Source organism: Delphinapterus leucas, chromosome 1, assembly GCF_059928025.1.
Source record: "Delphinapterus leucas isolate spDelLeu-1000000601 "Yukka" chromosome 1, BTC_Dleu_Yukka2, whole genome shotgun sequence".
Taxonomy (NCBI): Eukaryota; Metazoa; Chordata; class Mammalia; order Artiodactyla; family Monodontidae; genus Delphinapterus; species Delphinapterus leucas.
In genome coordinates this window covers 189,666,451-189,681,368 of record NC_143129.1, presented here as the reverse complement: position 1 = coordinate 189,681,368, position 14,918 = coordinate 189,666,451, and the positions used below count along the sequence as shown (strand labels likewise).

The 14,918-nt window shown below is 46.5% G+C and overlaps 1 protein-coding gene across 1 annotated transcript in view; it reads right to left on the bottom strand.

Annotated features, from left to right (window-relative positions):
* CFAP74 (cilia and flagella associated protein 74) overlaps positions 1 to 6,481 on the bottom strand; it is a 60,056-nt gene extending 53,575 nt beyond the window's left edge. The window contains 5 exon segments of the mRNA XM_089901910.1: positions 2,996 to 3,100; positions 3,928 to 4,026; positions 4,314 to 4,454; positions 4,537 to 4,621; positions 5,223 to 6,481. Of these exon segments, the coding sequence (XP_089758036.1) occupies positions 2,996 to 3,100; positions 3,928 to 4,026; positions 4,314 to 4,454; positions 4,537 to 4,621; positions 5,223 to 5,286 (494 nt within the window). The 5' untranslated portion in view covers positions 5,287 to 6,481.
* Between the last annotated feature and the right edge of the window lie 8,437 nt (positions 6,482 to 14,918).

Here is a 14,918-nt window from a genome sequence, read left to right as displayed (position 1 = left end):
AGTGCTTTACTCGCTGCTGACCCTACATGCTTCCATCGGGGTCTGACGCTCAGCAAGTGCTCAGTGACCATGAGTGACGCCATCTAGGCCACCGAGCCCCAAGTTCACACGTGCCCCTGAAGGAAGCCCTTGGGGACAGCAGACGCCTGCTGCGTGGGCCGCCTGCCCTCAGCCCATACTTGGGGGGACTCATTGACGTCCCTGCGGCCTGGGGTGCCCTTGAGCCTGGGCACACAGACTGGCAGCAACACAGGAGGGCCCTGAAGTCACGTCCCCCCAAGAATAGGTTCAAGGGGTCACTACGTGGTCCAAGGGGATGCTGACCAGGAAGGGAAACCAGGTGGGCTTCCAACGGGAGCCAGTGAGAGCCCCGGGCTGCCCTGCTCAGTGATGAAGCAGACAGCAGTGGACTCTACGGCCATGAAGGGAGACACCGGCCATGCACGAGGACATGAATGCCTCTCATGGCTGCTGTGTGGCATGGAGGAGACGGGCACGGGGAGTAAACGCTGCAGGGTCTCACACACTTAACACTAAGGGGCAGAGGACACCCGCGGTCACCTGGGGTCAGCACTGCTGACGGACAGGATGCACAAGGGACGTTTGACATACATTTTCCTGCATATAAATTAGACCTAAATAAAGCTGATTAAAAAGAAAGTAAATGGGCAGCAGCCACGCCCACATGAGAAGGGGCAGGCAGGTGGGCTATGGGGGCTCAGGGCCAGCCGCAGCGGGGCAGGGTCAGCAGACCGGTACTTGGCGGGAGGAGAAGCGAGCAAAAACACTGAAGGTAATGACAGACAGGTTCCAACTGTCAGAGAAGAAGTGTCCCATCAGACAGGGGAGATGAGGGTGCACCTCTGGTTCTGTTGGAGCTGGAATCACGGGGGTCAACTCCTGGTTCTAACGCAGACACACAGAGACATGCACGTGCTTCCCAGTGGGGCCACCTGGCGCCCAGCCCTAGGTCCCTAAACACCACTCTCCCCTGTGAGAAACCAAGGCTGTGGCTTGGTCCGGACAACCAGCTAGGTCTAGGACTAGGGCGGACAGGAAACAAGTGGGCTAGGAACACGTCGTTACCCCAGAAAGCACTCGAAGAACGACAGGGAGCCTGCTTGAAAGAGGTGCTAACTGGCCCAATTGGGGGTGACTGGAGCATCAAAATAAATAATGATGATGGGACTTCCCTGGTGGCACAGTGGTTAAGAATCCGCCTGCCAATGCAGGGGACACGGGTTCGAGCCCTGGTCCGGGAATGTCCCACATGCCGCGGAGCAACTAAGCCCGTGCGCCACAACTACTGAGCCTGAGCTCTAGAGCCCACGAGCCACAACTACTGAGCCCACGCGCCTAGAGCCCGTGCTCCGCAACAAGAGAAGCCACCACAATGAGAAGCCCACGCACCACAACAAAGGGTAGCTCCCGCTCGCAGCAACTAGAGAAAGCCCGTGCACAGCAACGGAGACCCAATGCAGCCAAAAGTAAATAAATTAATTAATTAAAAAAAAAAGATGGAGCAGGTTATAACCCACTGCATAGAACAGAAGTCAAGAGTCTACACTGACACATAAAGAAACATGGGGAAGAGAACGCTGTTCTTTACAGCGGAACGCTAACTCGTACATTTAGAAGGAATTACGGAATTAGAAAATTGCCCTTTGGCAACCATCATCATAACTGATTCAAGCGAGAAGCATCAATAAATGCAAACACCAGAGCGTGAAAGGGATGAGGATGGGGTTTTCCAGTCTCACAGTATGTACCACAAATTCCATGTTAGTTTCCAAAGGAAAAGCGTGACTCTGCATTGAAGAAACCCTGCATGGGACTTCCCTGGTGGTCCAATGGGTAAGACGCTGTGCTCCCAATGCAGGGGGCCCGGGTTTGATCCCTGGTCAGGGAACTAGATCCCACATGCATGCTGCAACTAAAGATCTCACGTGCTGCAACTTAGACCTGGTGCAGCCTAAATAAATAAATAAAATAAATATTTTTTTTAAAAGTGTAAACTTTAGGGACTTCCCTGGTGGTCCAGTGGTTAAGACTCCGTGCTCCCAATGCAGGGGGCCTGTGTTCGATCCCTGGTCGGGGAACTAGATCCCGCATGCTGCAACTAAGACCCAGCACAGCCAAATAAATAAATAAATATTTTTTAAAAATGTGTAAACTTTAAAACCAAAAAAGAAACCCTGCACACCCCATCTCGATCAAGTGACCAAAGTTCCCCCACTGGAAATGGGACCGGTGGCCATCGTACGCCTTGTTGGCAGGGGTGGGGGCGGGGGGCAGCACCTGGGGGATTCTAGACCACCGCCCCGAGGAAACATCACACAAAGGCAACCTGGGGGACAGTTCGTGGCCCGGATGCTTCAAAACCATCAAGGTCACGAGCGTCACGGGAAGACTGAGGGTCTTTCCTACTGGACGTGGGGCGACCCCATGCAACCCTCCAAGTGTGAAGTGTCACCGGGATGGTGGGGAGGGCAAGGGGACACCGGGGGTTCTTGGTGCTATTTCTGCAACTCTTCTGTGAATTTGAAATTGTTTCAAAATTTAGAAGTTTTTTAAAAAACTAAATGGACCATACAGTGATCCGACACAGGCAGGGCCCCAGGGGCTTTGCGGCGCTGGTGGGGACCAGCCTGGTGCCAGTTGGTGCAGAGAGGAAGCTGCCGAGACAAGCTCCGCGTACAGGATTTGACACAGCACAGCCGTCTCCTCGCCGGGGTGGGGGGAATGCTCTCAGAAAAGGTGTAAAGCTCTTTTAAAAATCATGCTGGTCGTTCTTTGGAGGCTCAAAGAGCAGGAAAAAAGGAAAAAGAAGCTGATTTCACAGTTCCTGAGAACTCAGACAAACATGGAGAATGCGCAAAACACTTAAACAATGGAAAGTCTCAGCTACCTTTCAATTTTTAGGCAGCTTGAAAGTCAAGCACAAAATGTCATTCTTCATCTTCAAACCCGTCCCTGCTCGACGGCCTGGACTTACACGCTGTCCTGCAGCACGGCCGTCATCTTCGCCTGCAGGTCCCCCTCGTTCCCCAGCTCTGAGCACAGGCGCTGGGACGCTTCCTCGAGGCGACCCACGGCTGCCCTGCAGAGGGCAAGTGGGTCAGGGCCTCAGGGGCTGCAGGCCTTCAGGCTCAGCGATGCCTTCGCCTGACTTTTCCTCTAAACTGGCTGACTGGGAAGGCAGGGCTGTGGCCGAAGAAAGGCTTCTCCTGGGCCCACTTCGTTGATCTGAGCCCGCTCCTGCCCCCTCCCGCCCCCTCTCCACTGGCCTCTCATTCTTCCAAGGATGTGGAGCCAGCCCCCTGGTTGCCAGCCCCTCAGGAAGGACCCGCACACTCACCTAACGACTAGAGGCATCTCAGGGGCCAAAAAGCCACTGAGAGGCCCTCTTGGCCGAGCCCACTCTGAGACCTCCTACTTCATCTCCCTCTGCCCTCCCGGTCACCCAAGCCCAGTTACACTCTGAGATGTAGCCACTTCGCGGGGACGCTCAGATGAACAGGGTGGGTGGGCGGGCGCAGGACAGAGAGGTGCACCGCCCCGCAAGACACCCCTCTACGGTCAGGAGAGGGCGGGGGCATCTCTCGGAGGGCAGCCTGGAGGGACACTGACCGGAGGGCTCTGGTCCGCGGGCACGTGACCTGGCGTCCTCGCCTGCTGCCCCGGGCCCTGCACTCGCCGCCCCACCCCAGCCATTGTGCCGCTGTCCCTACCACTCACCTCCCAGCCTGCAGGTCCCCTCCTCAGGGAGGCCTCCCCTGGCCACCTGCCTCAAAGTGACCGCCCCTCCTGACTCGTGGCCACCTGACTCCTGATGTCCACTTGGGTTGCCCGATTCCCACACGGCCGGGAAGTGGGTCCGCCCCCACCCCCGCGCCCGCCGGCCCCAGGGCCCCACCTCCGACCTACATGTTGCCGGTGGCTCTCTCCGCGGCCAGGCCGGCCGCCACGCTCTCCTGCTGCTTGGCGAGGAGCCCCATCCTCTGGCGGCAAGCACGCAGCTCCTCCCTGAAAGTTGGAGCCAGCATCCGTAAGCGGCTCCCTGCACCCCAGGCGCTCCGATCGGGGCGGGGCCGGCAGCTGGCACAGGCTCTCCTGCGGGCATCTCAAGCATTTAGGAGTAAAGTTTCATGATGTCATCAATTTGCCTTCAAGTTTCAACCTTTCTGTGTTTGAAATTTATCTTTGCAGACATTGGAGAACACACTGCAGTGTCGCCGTCAATCGGACAGGAGTGGAGGGCGGCAAACGCCGCACAGATGGGCCCCGGCCAGAGCCCGGCCCGCCCCGCTCACCTCGTTTTCTGAATGAAAAGGTCTTTCTCTTCATGCAGCTGGTCTAGGTGGCTCAAGTCCCTCCGCAGGAGTGAGGCCTGCATTCTGTCCTGGACGTCTGGTCTCTGCTTCCTCTTGTCTGCATTCTGCTCTTTCCCCGGACTTAACATGGAAAGGACGCCCGCTGCCATCCCGTGGGGAGCGCGTCCTGCCCCTCCCCCTCCCCCTGCCCCGGGTGAATTACCAGGAGCTTCCTGGGTCCGCCTTGTTCTCAGCCTCCCCAGGGACAGAGCCCAGCACAAACTCCGGATCCTCCAGTTCATCTGTTTCTAGAAATAGAGCAAGAGTTAAAACAATAGAACGCAGATGGAGACCTTCAAGCCCGAAGTTCCAGGGTAAATCCTGACACACACACACTGGGCAATGATGGGATGGCCGCTCAGAGCAGTGGTTCTCAAAGTGTGGCCCAGGGAACCCTTCCAAGGGGTCTGCAGAGTCAAAACTATTTTCATAACAATAGCAAAACACTATTGTCTTTCCCAGCCTTGTTTCATGAGCGTAGAGCGGAGTTTCCTAAAGGCCACATGACAAGATCTCAGAGCAGACTAGTCAAAGGCAGACGTGAAATCCAGCTGCTGCTCTTAAGCCAGGCTCTTCAGGTTACATACAACAGGTTCATTATTGCCATTTTAAGCAATAACAAAAAACTGGGAAACTACAGCCGGCCACTGAACTTCAAAGTCTCAGCCACGTGGATCTTTCTTCTGATTAAACACAGAATAATATAAGCTACCTTTTTGAGAAAAAATATGAGTTTAAGAGATGTGGTCTCTCTGAAAAAAAGGAAATTAAAGGGCAACTATTAAGCACATCGTTTGTCTTCTGTGTGTTGAAACGTGTCTTATTTGTGAAAAGACCTTTCTTAATTACCATCCTCCACAAGGGGGGCGTCGTCCAAAAGCTTCTTAGGGAACAGGCTGGCATCTTCTTCCATCTTGGGAGGCAGAAATTAGCTACAAAAATTTTTACAAAACATAGATGACACATTAAAAAAAAACTAAAAATCCGGATTTCATAAGAGTTAACAATTTCTCTTGTAAAAAGACATTAGGGCTTCCCTGGTGGCGCAGCGGTTGAGAATCTGCCTGCTAATGCAGGGGACACGGGTTCGAGCCCTGGTCTGGGAGGATCCCACATGCCGTGGAGCAACTAGGCCCGTGAGCCACAACTACTGAGCCTGCACGTCTGGAGCCTGTGCTCCGCAACAAGAGAGGCCGCGATAGCGAGAGGCCCGCGCACCGCGATGAAGAGTGGCCCCCGCTTGCCACAACTAGAGAAAGCCCTCGTACAGAAACAAAGACCCAACACAGCAAAAATAAATTACTAAAACTCCTACCCCCAACATCTTAGAAAAAACAAAAAAAACACAAAACAAACAAACAAACAGCAAAGCATATTAAAAAAAAAAGACATTAAGAAAATGAAGAGAGGCCACAGAATCTGAAAAAATATTTGCAGCACATATATGTAACAGAGGTCTGGTACTCAGATTATATATGAAGAACTCCTAAATAACAGCAATAGAAAGTCCAAACCCCAACTGAAAAGGGACAAAAATTTTAGAACAGACACGACAAAAGAAGATGCACGAATGACCATAGGCTCATGGAACTTTGTCATCATTAGTCACTAGGGAATCAAATCAAAACCATAACCAGACACTACTACACACCTGTTAGAATGCCCCAAATCAAAAATACCAAATACGAAACCATAACACTAGATGCTATCAACATATACTAACCATGGGACCCAGAAATCCTACTGTGAGGTATTTATCCAAGAGAAACAGAAGTATGTCCCCCAAAAAACTTGTACAGGAATGCTCACAGCAACCTTACGCACAACAGCCGCAAAATGGAAACAATCCAAATGTCCACCATGATGAGAACAGATTCTGAGAAACAGATTCTGGCACATTCATACAACGGAATAATAGTGATAAAGAGAACGAGGTCTGATGCAAAGAGCACCACGGATGAATCTCAGAAACGCAGTGTTAAGTGCAGGAAGCCAGACACAGAAGAGCACGTGTGAAGCCCCAGAACACGCAGGACTAAAGGGTGATGATAGAAATGAGACGCAACTTCTGGGTTAGAGGCAGGGGATGGGGACGGCGGGGGGCTACGAGGAACTGGGGGGAGGACGGAAACGGTCTGCATCTTGTTTTGGGTGGTGGCTACACAGGTGTACACAAGTGTCAAATTCACACTAGTGAACATTTAATTTGCGTGCTCGTTACAGCGTGTACATGTTGTCTCAATAAAATGCAGGCACAGAGTCCAGAGACAACTCCTAAGGGGTTTCACAATACTCATTACAGTTTGATAACCATTTCGGGAACATTGGGAGATGCCTGTGTAGAACTTGGTACTGATGTTGATATTAGATGTTGATATTAAATGTTGATATTATGGACGAGGTGCTGAAACTGTAGACCAGTTTGTTTTCATTGCTGAATTTAGCAACTGCTCCAGAATAAGTCACTGAAAAATATTTTCAAAGCCTAATAATGTTTCCTTGATAAATCATTAATAAGTCAATGCCAGTCATTTATTTTTTAAATGCTACAAAAAACCCCTTTGTGCATTAAAGCCCTGAGAGGCAGAATTTTGAGGCATCTTGTAAAATACCAACAATATTCCTCCCAACTGAAGACAGCTCTTAGTCTACCAGCTTGCGGATGGTGCATGCGGGGCTTTCAGAAGATGCTTGCAAAGTGGTCCAGTGCGTGCGGCCCTGGGCTCGTGAGTTCCATGCGCTCATCACATCGCGTATCAAACACAGTGTAACCAACGCCCCCCCGAGGGTGACACTCTGCTAAGAGGAGGGACGTCTCACACGGCTCCACCTGCAGTGACAACATCAAACCACACACGCTCTGAATGTCCAGCTAAAGACGGTGGTTCCAGACAGGGGGTCCCTGATCCCCTTCAAATCCTCACTAGAACAACCGTGGCAGGATTCAGTGTTTTCAGGACATGAGTCTACAAGGATGAGGCAGACGTGAGAGGAACAGTGGGAACACAACAGGAGCCAGTGTGCAGAAGGGCACGCGGTGAGGGGCCCCAAGGCCCCGCGGGCATCGCACAACCTGGGGGTCAGGAGCCGGGCGCCTCTGACGTGCGGGTGAAGTGGGATCAAACACAGAGATTTGCTAAAATGTGCTTAAGAAGCACATGGACCTTCTGTTTGAGAATTGGCTGGCCAGCGTGCAAATAACCAAAAATGCTGGAAAAATTGTATTTTAATTGTCTTAAGGGTCTTGAAGAATTGACATGATGAAATTATCATGTCAAAACCTAAGTGAAGACAGAACTACAAATAGATGAAGTGACCAAGCTAAAGAAAAGTGTCTTATCAACCACCAAAAACAACAAAAATCTAACTTTTTACTATTTTTTTTTTTTATTTATTTATTTTTGGCTGCACTGGGTCTCTTCGTTGCTGCCCGCGGGCTTTCTCTAGTTGCAGAGAGCAGGGGCTACTCTTCATTGAGGTGTGCAGGCTTCTCATTGCAGTGGATTCTCTTGTTGTGGAGCACGGGCTGTAGGCACGTGGACTTCAGTAGTTGTGGCGCATGGGTTAGTTTCTCTGCGGCATGTGGGATCTTCCCAGACCAGGGCTCAAACCCGTGTCCCCTGCATTGGCAGGCGGATTCTTTTTTTTTTTTTTTTTTTGCGGTACGCGGGCCTCTCACCGCTGTGGCCTCTCCCGCTGTGGAGCACAAGCTCCGGACGCGCAGGCTCAGCGGCCATGGCTCACGGGCCCAGCCGCTCCGCGGCACGTGGGATCCTCCCAGACCGGGACACGAACCCGCGTCCCCTGCATCGGCAGGCGGACTCTCAACCACTGCGCCACCAGGGAAGCCCACTTTTTACTATTTAAAAGAGAATTCTAAAGCAATAACGTACAGAAGCACTGCATTTTCAAAGTCAGACAAAGATGCCCTATATAGAAACTGTAACAGGAAGCTGGTGGCGTTGTCTAGAAACAGACAAAAATACTTTAGGCAAAAAGCAGTAACAGCAGTAAGAGGGTCAGGTCATCACCAGAGGCTCAGCTCACCAGGAAGATACAACAGTGGTAAATCCACGTGTATTCAAACGCATAGCCACTAAATAAACAAAGCAAAGACTGGCAGAACAAGGAGAAAGAGTCAAAAGTACAAACTCTAGTGGGAGGTTTTAACACGCCTCTCTCAGGAACTGACAACAAAACCAGATAAAATAATTCATTAATGACACACATTTAAACAACATCATTAACAAACTGAACCCCACAGACATACATAGAACAAAAACAACTATGGAAATTTAAATGCTCCCCTAAACCATTACACAGAATATTTACAAAAACTATCTACCGGCCCCAAAGCAGGACTCAACAAATTTCAAAGAACTAAAATCATACAAAGCTTATTCTCTGAGCAAATTAATCAGCCCAAATCAATACAAATAGAGAAAAGCAAACCAGATGGGGGAGCAGGAAGACCCCTGAGCTCACCTTCTCCCGTGGACACAGAGAGAATCACCCTATTCACAGAGCAACTAGTGATGAGAAAGAGCAGAAGCTTAGAAGAAAAGACCGTCTACACCTGAAGATGTACAGGAGGACTCACAACAGGCGGGGCAGGAGGGGGCGGAGCCGCGGTGCAGTCAAGACCCAAAGCCCCAGGTGGGTAAGCTGAGCACGGGAGGATAATCACAACCACAGAGGGGCGCCCCAAGAAGTCAGGTTCCCCAGCCTGGGGGCCCTGCACCAGGAAGTCGAGCCCGAAGAACATCTGGCTCTGAAGGTAAGCGGGGCTTCCTTCCAGGGGAGCCAGAGGGCCGTGCGAAATAGAGATGCCGCTCTTAAAGGACACAAAATCTCACGTGCTCAGGGCCCAGGACAAAAGCAGGAAATGGAGAGGAGCCTGGGTCAGACCCACCTGCTGATCTTGGGGAGCCTCCTGGAGAGGCTGTGGGCCAGGGCAGCTCATCCTGGGGACACAGACACTGGTGGCAGCTCTAACACAAGGACACTGGTGCTGCAAGTGCCATTTCGGAATCCTCTCTCTGGCTTATTAGCGCCAGGACCTGCCCTGAATGCCAGCCTGTAGGTACCAGTATGGGGATGCCTCAGGCCCAGCAGTGAGCTGGGCAGGGGCATAGCCCCACCTGCCAGTAGGCTGGCTGCTTTAAGACTCCCTGAGCCCACAGCCACCCCAGGACCTCACGCTGTCCACCCAAGGGCCCAGGACCCAGTCCCACTCACCACTGCCCAGCACCAGCTCCGGGACCAGCGTCACCCACTAGCAGGCAGTACCAGCCCCAGGACGCCCTGGACCCTGGCCCTGCCCACCAGTGGGCTGATACTCCTACTCCAGGACTCCCAGGCCACTTACATCAATGGACAGGTCGTCCAGACAGAAAATCAATCAGGAAACACTGGCCTTAAGTGACACATTAGAACAAATGAACTTAATTGATCTATCTGGAACATTCCTTCCCCAGACAGCAAATACACATTCTTCTCAAGTATACACAAAACATTCTCCAGGACAGATCACATGCTAGGCCACAAAACAAGTCTCAATAAATTTAAGAAAATTGAAATCATATCAGGCATCTTTTATGATCACAATGCTATGAGACTAAAAATCAACTACAAGAAAAAAACTGCAAGAAACACAAACATGTGGAGGCTGAACAACATGCTAGTATGCAACCAATGGATCACTGAAGAAATCAAAGAAGAAATTAAAAGAATTCCTGGACACAAATGAAAATGAAAAGCAGATAATCCAAAATCTGTGGGATGCAGCAAAAGCAGTTATAAGAAGGAAGTTTATAGCAATACAAGCTTCCCTCAGGAAACAAGAAAAATCTCAAATAAACAACCTAACCGTACACCTAAAGCCTAACCTAAGTAGAGACAGCAAAACAAACAAAACTCAAAGTCAGTAGGACAGAAATCATAAAGATCAGAGCAGAAATAAATGAAATAGGGATTTTAAGAAACAATCAGGAAAATCAATGAAACTGAGCTGGTTCTTTGCAAAGATAAACAAAATTGATAAACCTTTAGCCCAACTCATGAATAGAAAAAGAGAGAGGGCCCAAATACAGAAAATCAGAAGGGAAAAAGAAGTCACAACCAGAAATATAGATCAATGGAACAGGACAGAAAGCCCAGAAATTGCTTACAGTCAATTAATCTACAACAAAGGAGGCAAGAATATACCATGCAGAAAAGACAGTGTCTTTAATAAGTGGTGCTGGTAAAACTGAACAGCTACATGTAAAATAATGAAATTAGAACATTCTCTAATACCATACACAAAAATACACTCAAAATGGATTAAAGACCTAAATGTAAGACCAGATACTATAAAACTCTTAGAGGAAAACATAGGCAGGATACCCTTTGACATAAATTGTAGCAATATCTTTTTGCTTCCACCTCCTACAGTAATGAAAATAAAAACGAAATAAACAAATGGAACCTAGTTAAACTTCAAAGCTTTTGCACAACAAAGGAAATCACAAACAAAATGAAAAGACAAGCCAGAGAATGGGAGAAAATATTTGCAAATGAAGCGACCGACAAGGGATTAATCTCTAAAATATACAAACAGCTCATGCAGCTCAATATCAAAAAAACAAACAACCTAATCAAAAAATGGACAGAAGATCTAAATAGACATCTCTCCAAAGAAGACATAAAGATGGCCAAAAAGCACATGAAAAGACGCTTGACATTGCTAATTATTAGAGAAATGAAAATCAAAACTACAATGAGGTTATCACGTCACACCAGTCAGAATTGCCATCATCAAAAAGTCTACAAACAATAAATGCTGGAGAGGGTGTGGAGAAAAGGGAACCCTCTTGCACTGTAGGTGGCAATATAAATTGGTACAGCCACTATGGAGAACAGTATGGAGGTTCCATAAAAAACTAAAAATAGAACTACCATACGGCCCAGCAATCCCATTCCTGGGCATATATCTGGAGAACACCATAATTTGAAAAGATACATGCACCCCCAATGTTCATTGCAGCACTATTTAAAATAGCCAAGACATGGAAGCATCCTAAATGTCTATCAACATACGAATGGGAAAAGAAGATGTGGTACATATAAACAATGGAATATTACTCAGCCATAAAAAGGAATGACATGTCATTTGCAGCAACATGGATGGACCTAGAGATTATCATACTAAGTGAAGTAAGTCAGACAGAGACAAATGTCATATGATATCACTTATATGTGGAATCTAAAAAAAAATGGTACAAATGAACTTATTTACAAAATAGAAGCAGACTCACAGACTTCGAAAACAAACTCAAGGTTACCAAAGGGGAAAGGTGGGGGGAGGGAAAAATGAGGCGTTTGGGATTAACATATACGCACTACTGCATATATACAATAGATAATCAACAAGGACCTACTGTATAGTACAGGGAACTCTACTCAATATTCTGTAGTAATCTATATGGGAAAAGAGTCTGAAAAAGAATGGATATATGTATACATATATCTGGATCACTTTGTTGTACACCTGAAACTAACACAATATTGTAAATCAACTATACTCCAATATAAAATAAAAATTAAACTAAAAAAAAGAAGTTACAACTGACACCACAGATATACAAAGGACCATAAGAGATTACCACAAAAACTTATTAAAAAAAAACTCCAAACAAACAGAAGTCCAGGACCAGATGGCTTCACAGGTGAATTCTACCAAACATTTACAGAAGAGTGAACACCTAGCCTTCTCAAACTATTCCAGAAATTTGCAGAGAAAGGAATGCTTCTGAACTCATTCTACAAGGCCAGCATCACCCTGATACTAAAACCAGACAACAATATCACAAAAAAAGAAAATTATAGGCCAATATCACTGATGAACATAGACGTAAAAATCCTCAATAAAATATTAGCAAACTGAATCCAACAATACATTAAGAGGATCATACACCACGATAAAGTGGGATGTATAGCAGGGATGCAAGGATGTTTCAATATCCACAAATCAATCAATGTGATACATGACGTTAACAAATTGAAAAATAAAAATCATATGATCGGGACTTTCCCGGTGGTGCAGTGGTTAAGAATCCGCCTGCCAATGCAGGGGACACGGGTTCGAGCCCTGGCCAGGAAGATCCCACATGCCATGGAGCAACTAAACCTGTGCACCACAACTACTGAGCCTGCACTCCAGAGCCCATGAGCCACAAGTACTGAGCCCGTGTGCCACAACTACTGAAGCGCGCGCGCCTAGAGCCCGTGCTCCACAACAATGAGAAGCCTGCGCACCACGACGAAGAGTAGCCCCTGCTCACTGCAACTAGAGAAAGCCCGCGTGCAGCAATGAAGACCCAACAGCCAAAAGTAAATAAATAAATCAATTAATTTTTAAAAAGGCCATCTACTGAATGGCAGACGATGTTTGCAAATATATCCAGTAAGTGGCTAATATCCAAGATACATACAAACTCATACAACTCAGCATCAACAAACTGAACAACCTGATTAAAAAATGGGCAGAGGATCTGCATAGATATTTTTCCAAAGGAGATATACAAACGCTGGCCAAATACGGAGGAAAGGGAACCTTCCTGCACTGCTGGTGGGAATGTAAATTGGTGCAGCCACTGTGGAAAACAGTATGGAAATTACTCAAAAACTTAAAAATAGAACTACCATATGATCCATCAATTTTACTCCTGGGTATTTATCAAGGAAAAAAACCCCAAAACACTAATTAGAAAAGATATATGCACCCTTATATTCATTGCAGTACTATTTACAATAGCCAAGATATGTAAGCAACGTAAGTGCCCGTCAACACGTGAATGGATAAAGAAGATGTGGTATGTATACACAAGGGAGTACTACTCAGCCATAAAAAGAATGAAATCTTGTCATCTGCAAAAATATGGATGGACCTCGAGGGTATTATGCTAAGTGAAATAAGTCAGATAGAGAAAGACAAATAATGTATGATTTCACTTATATTTAGAATCTAAAAAAACAAAACAAATGAACAAACATCATAAAACAGAAACAGACTCATAGATACAGAGAACAAACAGGTGGTTGCCAGAGGTGGTGGGAGTGACAGGGGGAGAGAAACAGGTAAGAGATATTGGAAGGTACAAACTTCCTGCTGAAAAATAAACAAGTCACAGGGATGAAATGTACAGTGCGGGAAATATAACAATAACTATATAGTATCTTTGTATGGTGACCTATCGTAACGAGACGTATCCTGTGATCACTTCGAAATGTATAGAAATATCGAATTATTATGTTGTGTAACAGGAACTAACATAGTGTTGTAGGCCAATTATATTTCAAAAACAAACAAAATCATAGAAAAAGAGGTCAGGTTTGTAGTTACCAGAGGCGGGGCATTGGGGAAGGGGGAATTGGATGAGGGCATAAAAACGTACAAACTTCCAGTTATAAGATAAATAAGTACTAATGATGTAATGTACAACATGGTAAATGTAATTAACACTTTGTATGTTATATGTGAAAGTTGTTAAGAGGGTAAATCCTAAGAGTTCTCATCATGAGGAAAAATTTTTTTCTATTTCTTTAATTTTGTACCTATATGAGGCGATGGATGTTCACTAAACTTATTTTGGTGATCAGTTCATGATGTTTGTATGTCAAATCATTATGCTGTACACCTTAAACTTATACAGTGCTGTATGTCAATTATATTCCAATAAAACTGGAAGAAAAAAATCAAATCAAAAACTATAAATTCACCTTATTTTTTGAAAATAAGAAACATACTTCTAAATAACCTGTGGGCCAAAGAAAAAAATCATAATGAAAATTATAAAATGTTTTTAACTGAGTTATAATGAAAATATCATATATCAAACTGAGTGTAGCCAAGGTAGAACAGAGTGAATTTGTAATCCTAAATGCTCATATCAGGAACAAGACAGGCTAAATATTAATGTGCTAAACATCCAACTCAAGGGGTTATAAAGAGAGCTGTGATATAAACCCAAAGAAAGTAGAAGAAAACAAAAAAGATTAGAAATTAATGCTGCAAGGCAAACATGTGATAGAGATGTTCCTCAAAGCCAAAAGTTTGTACTTTTAGAAGATTTATAAAACTGACAAATCTCTAATGAAACTGATAAATAAAAAGAGAAAGAACAAATCATCCATATAAGAAGAAGAGGGTCTCTAACTACAGATACTACAGACATGAAAAAATGTAAAAATGTCATGAGCCACTTTACACCAATAAATTTGAAAATTTAGACAATGGACAAATTATTAGAAAAATATTACTAACCAAAATTGTTTCAAGAATAAAAAATAGAAAACTTGAAAATTCCCACAGGCGTAAAAGAAATCCAATCAAGAGTGAAATATGGGGACTCCGGGAGGGCTCAGGCCAAGGAGAACCTCCCAGAAATGCTGCTGCCAGTGTCCCTGTCCTCACGGTGCGGCACAGACACCCCCCGTCTCTGCAGGAGACCCTGCAACACTAGCAGCTTCCATGGACCCCTGACTGCTGCTTGAGAATTGCCC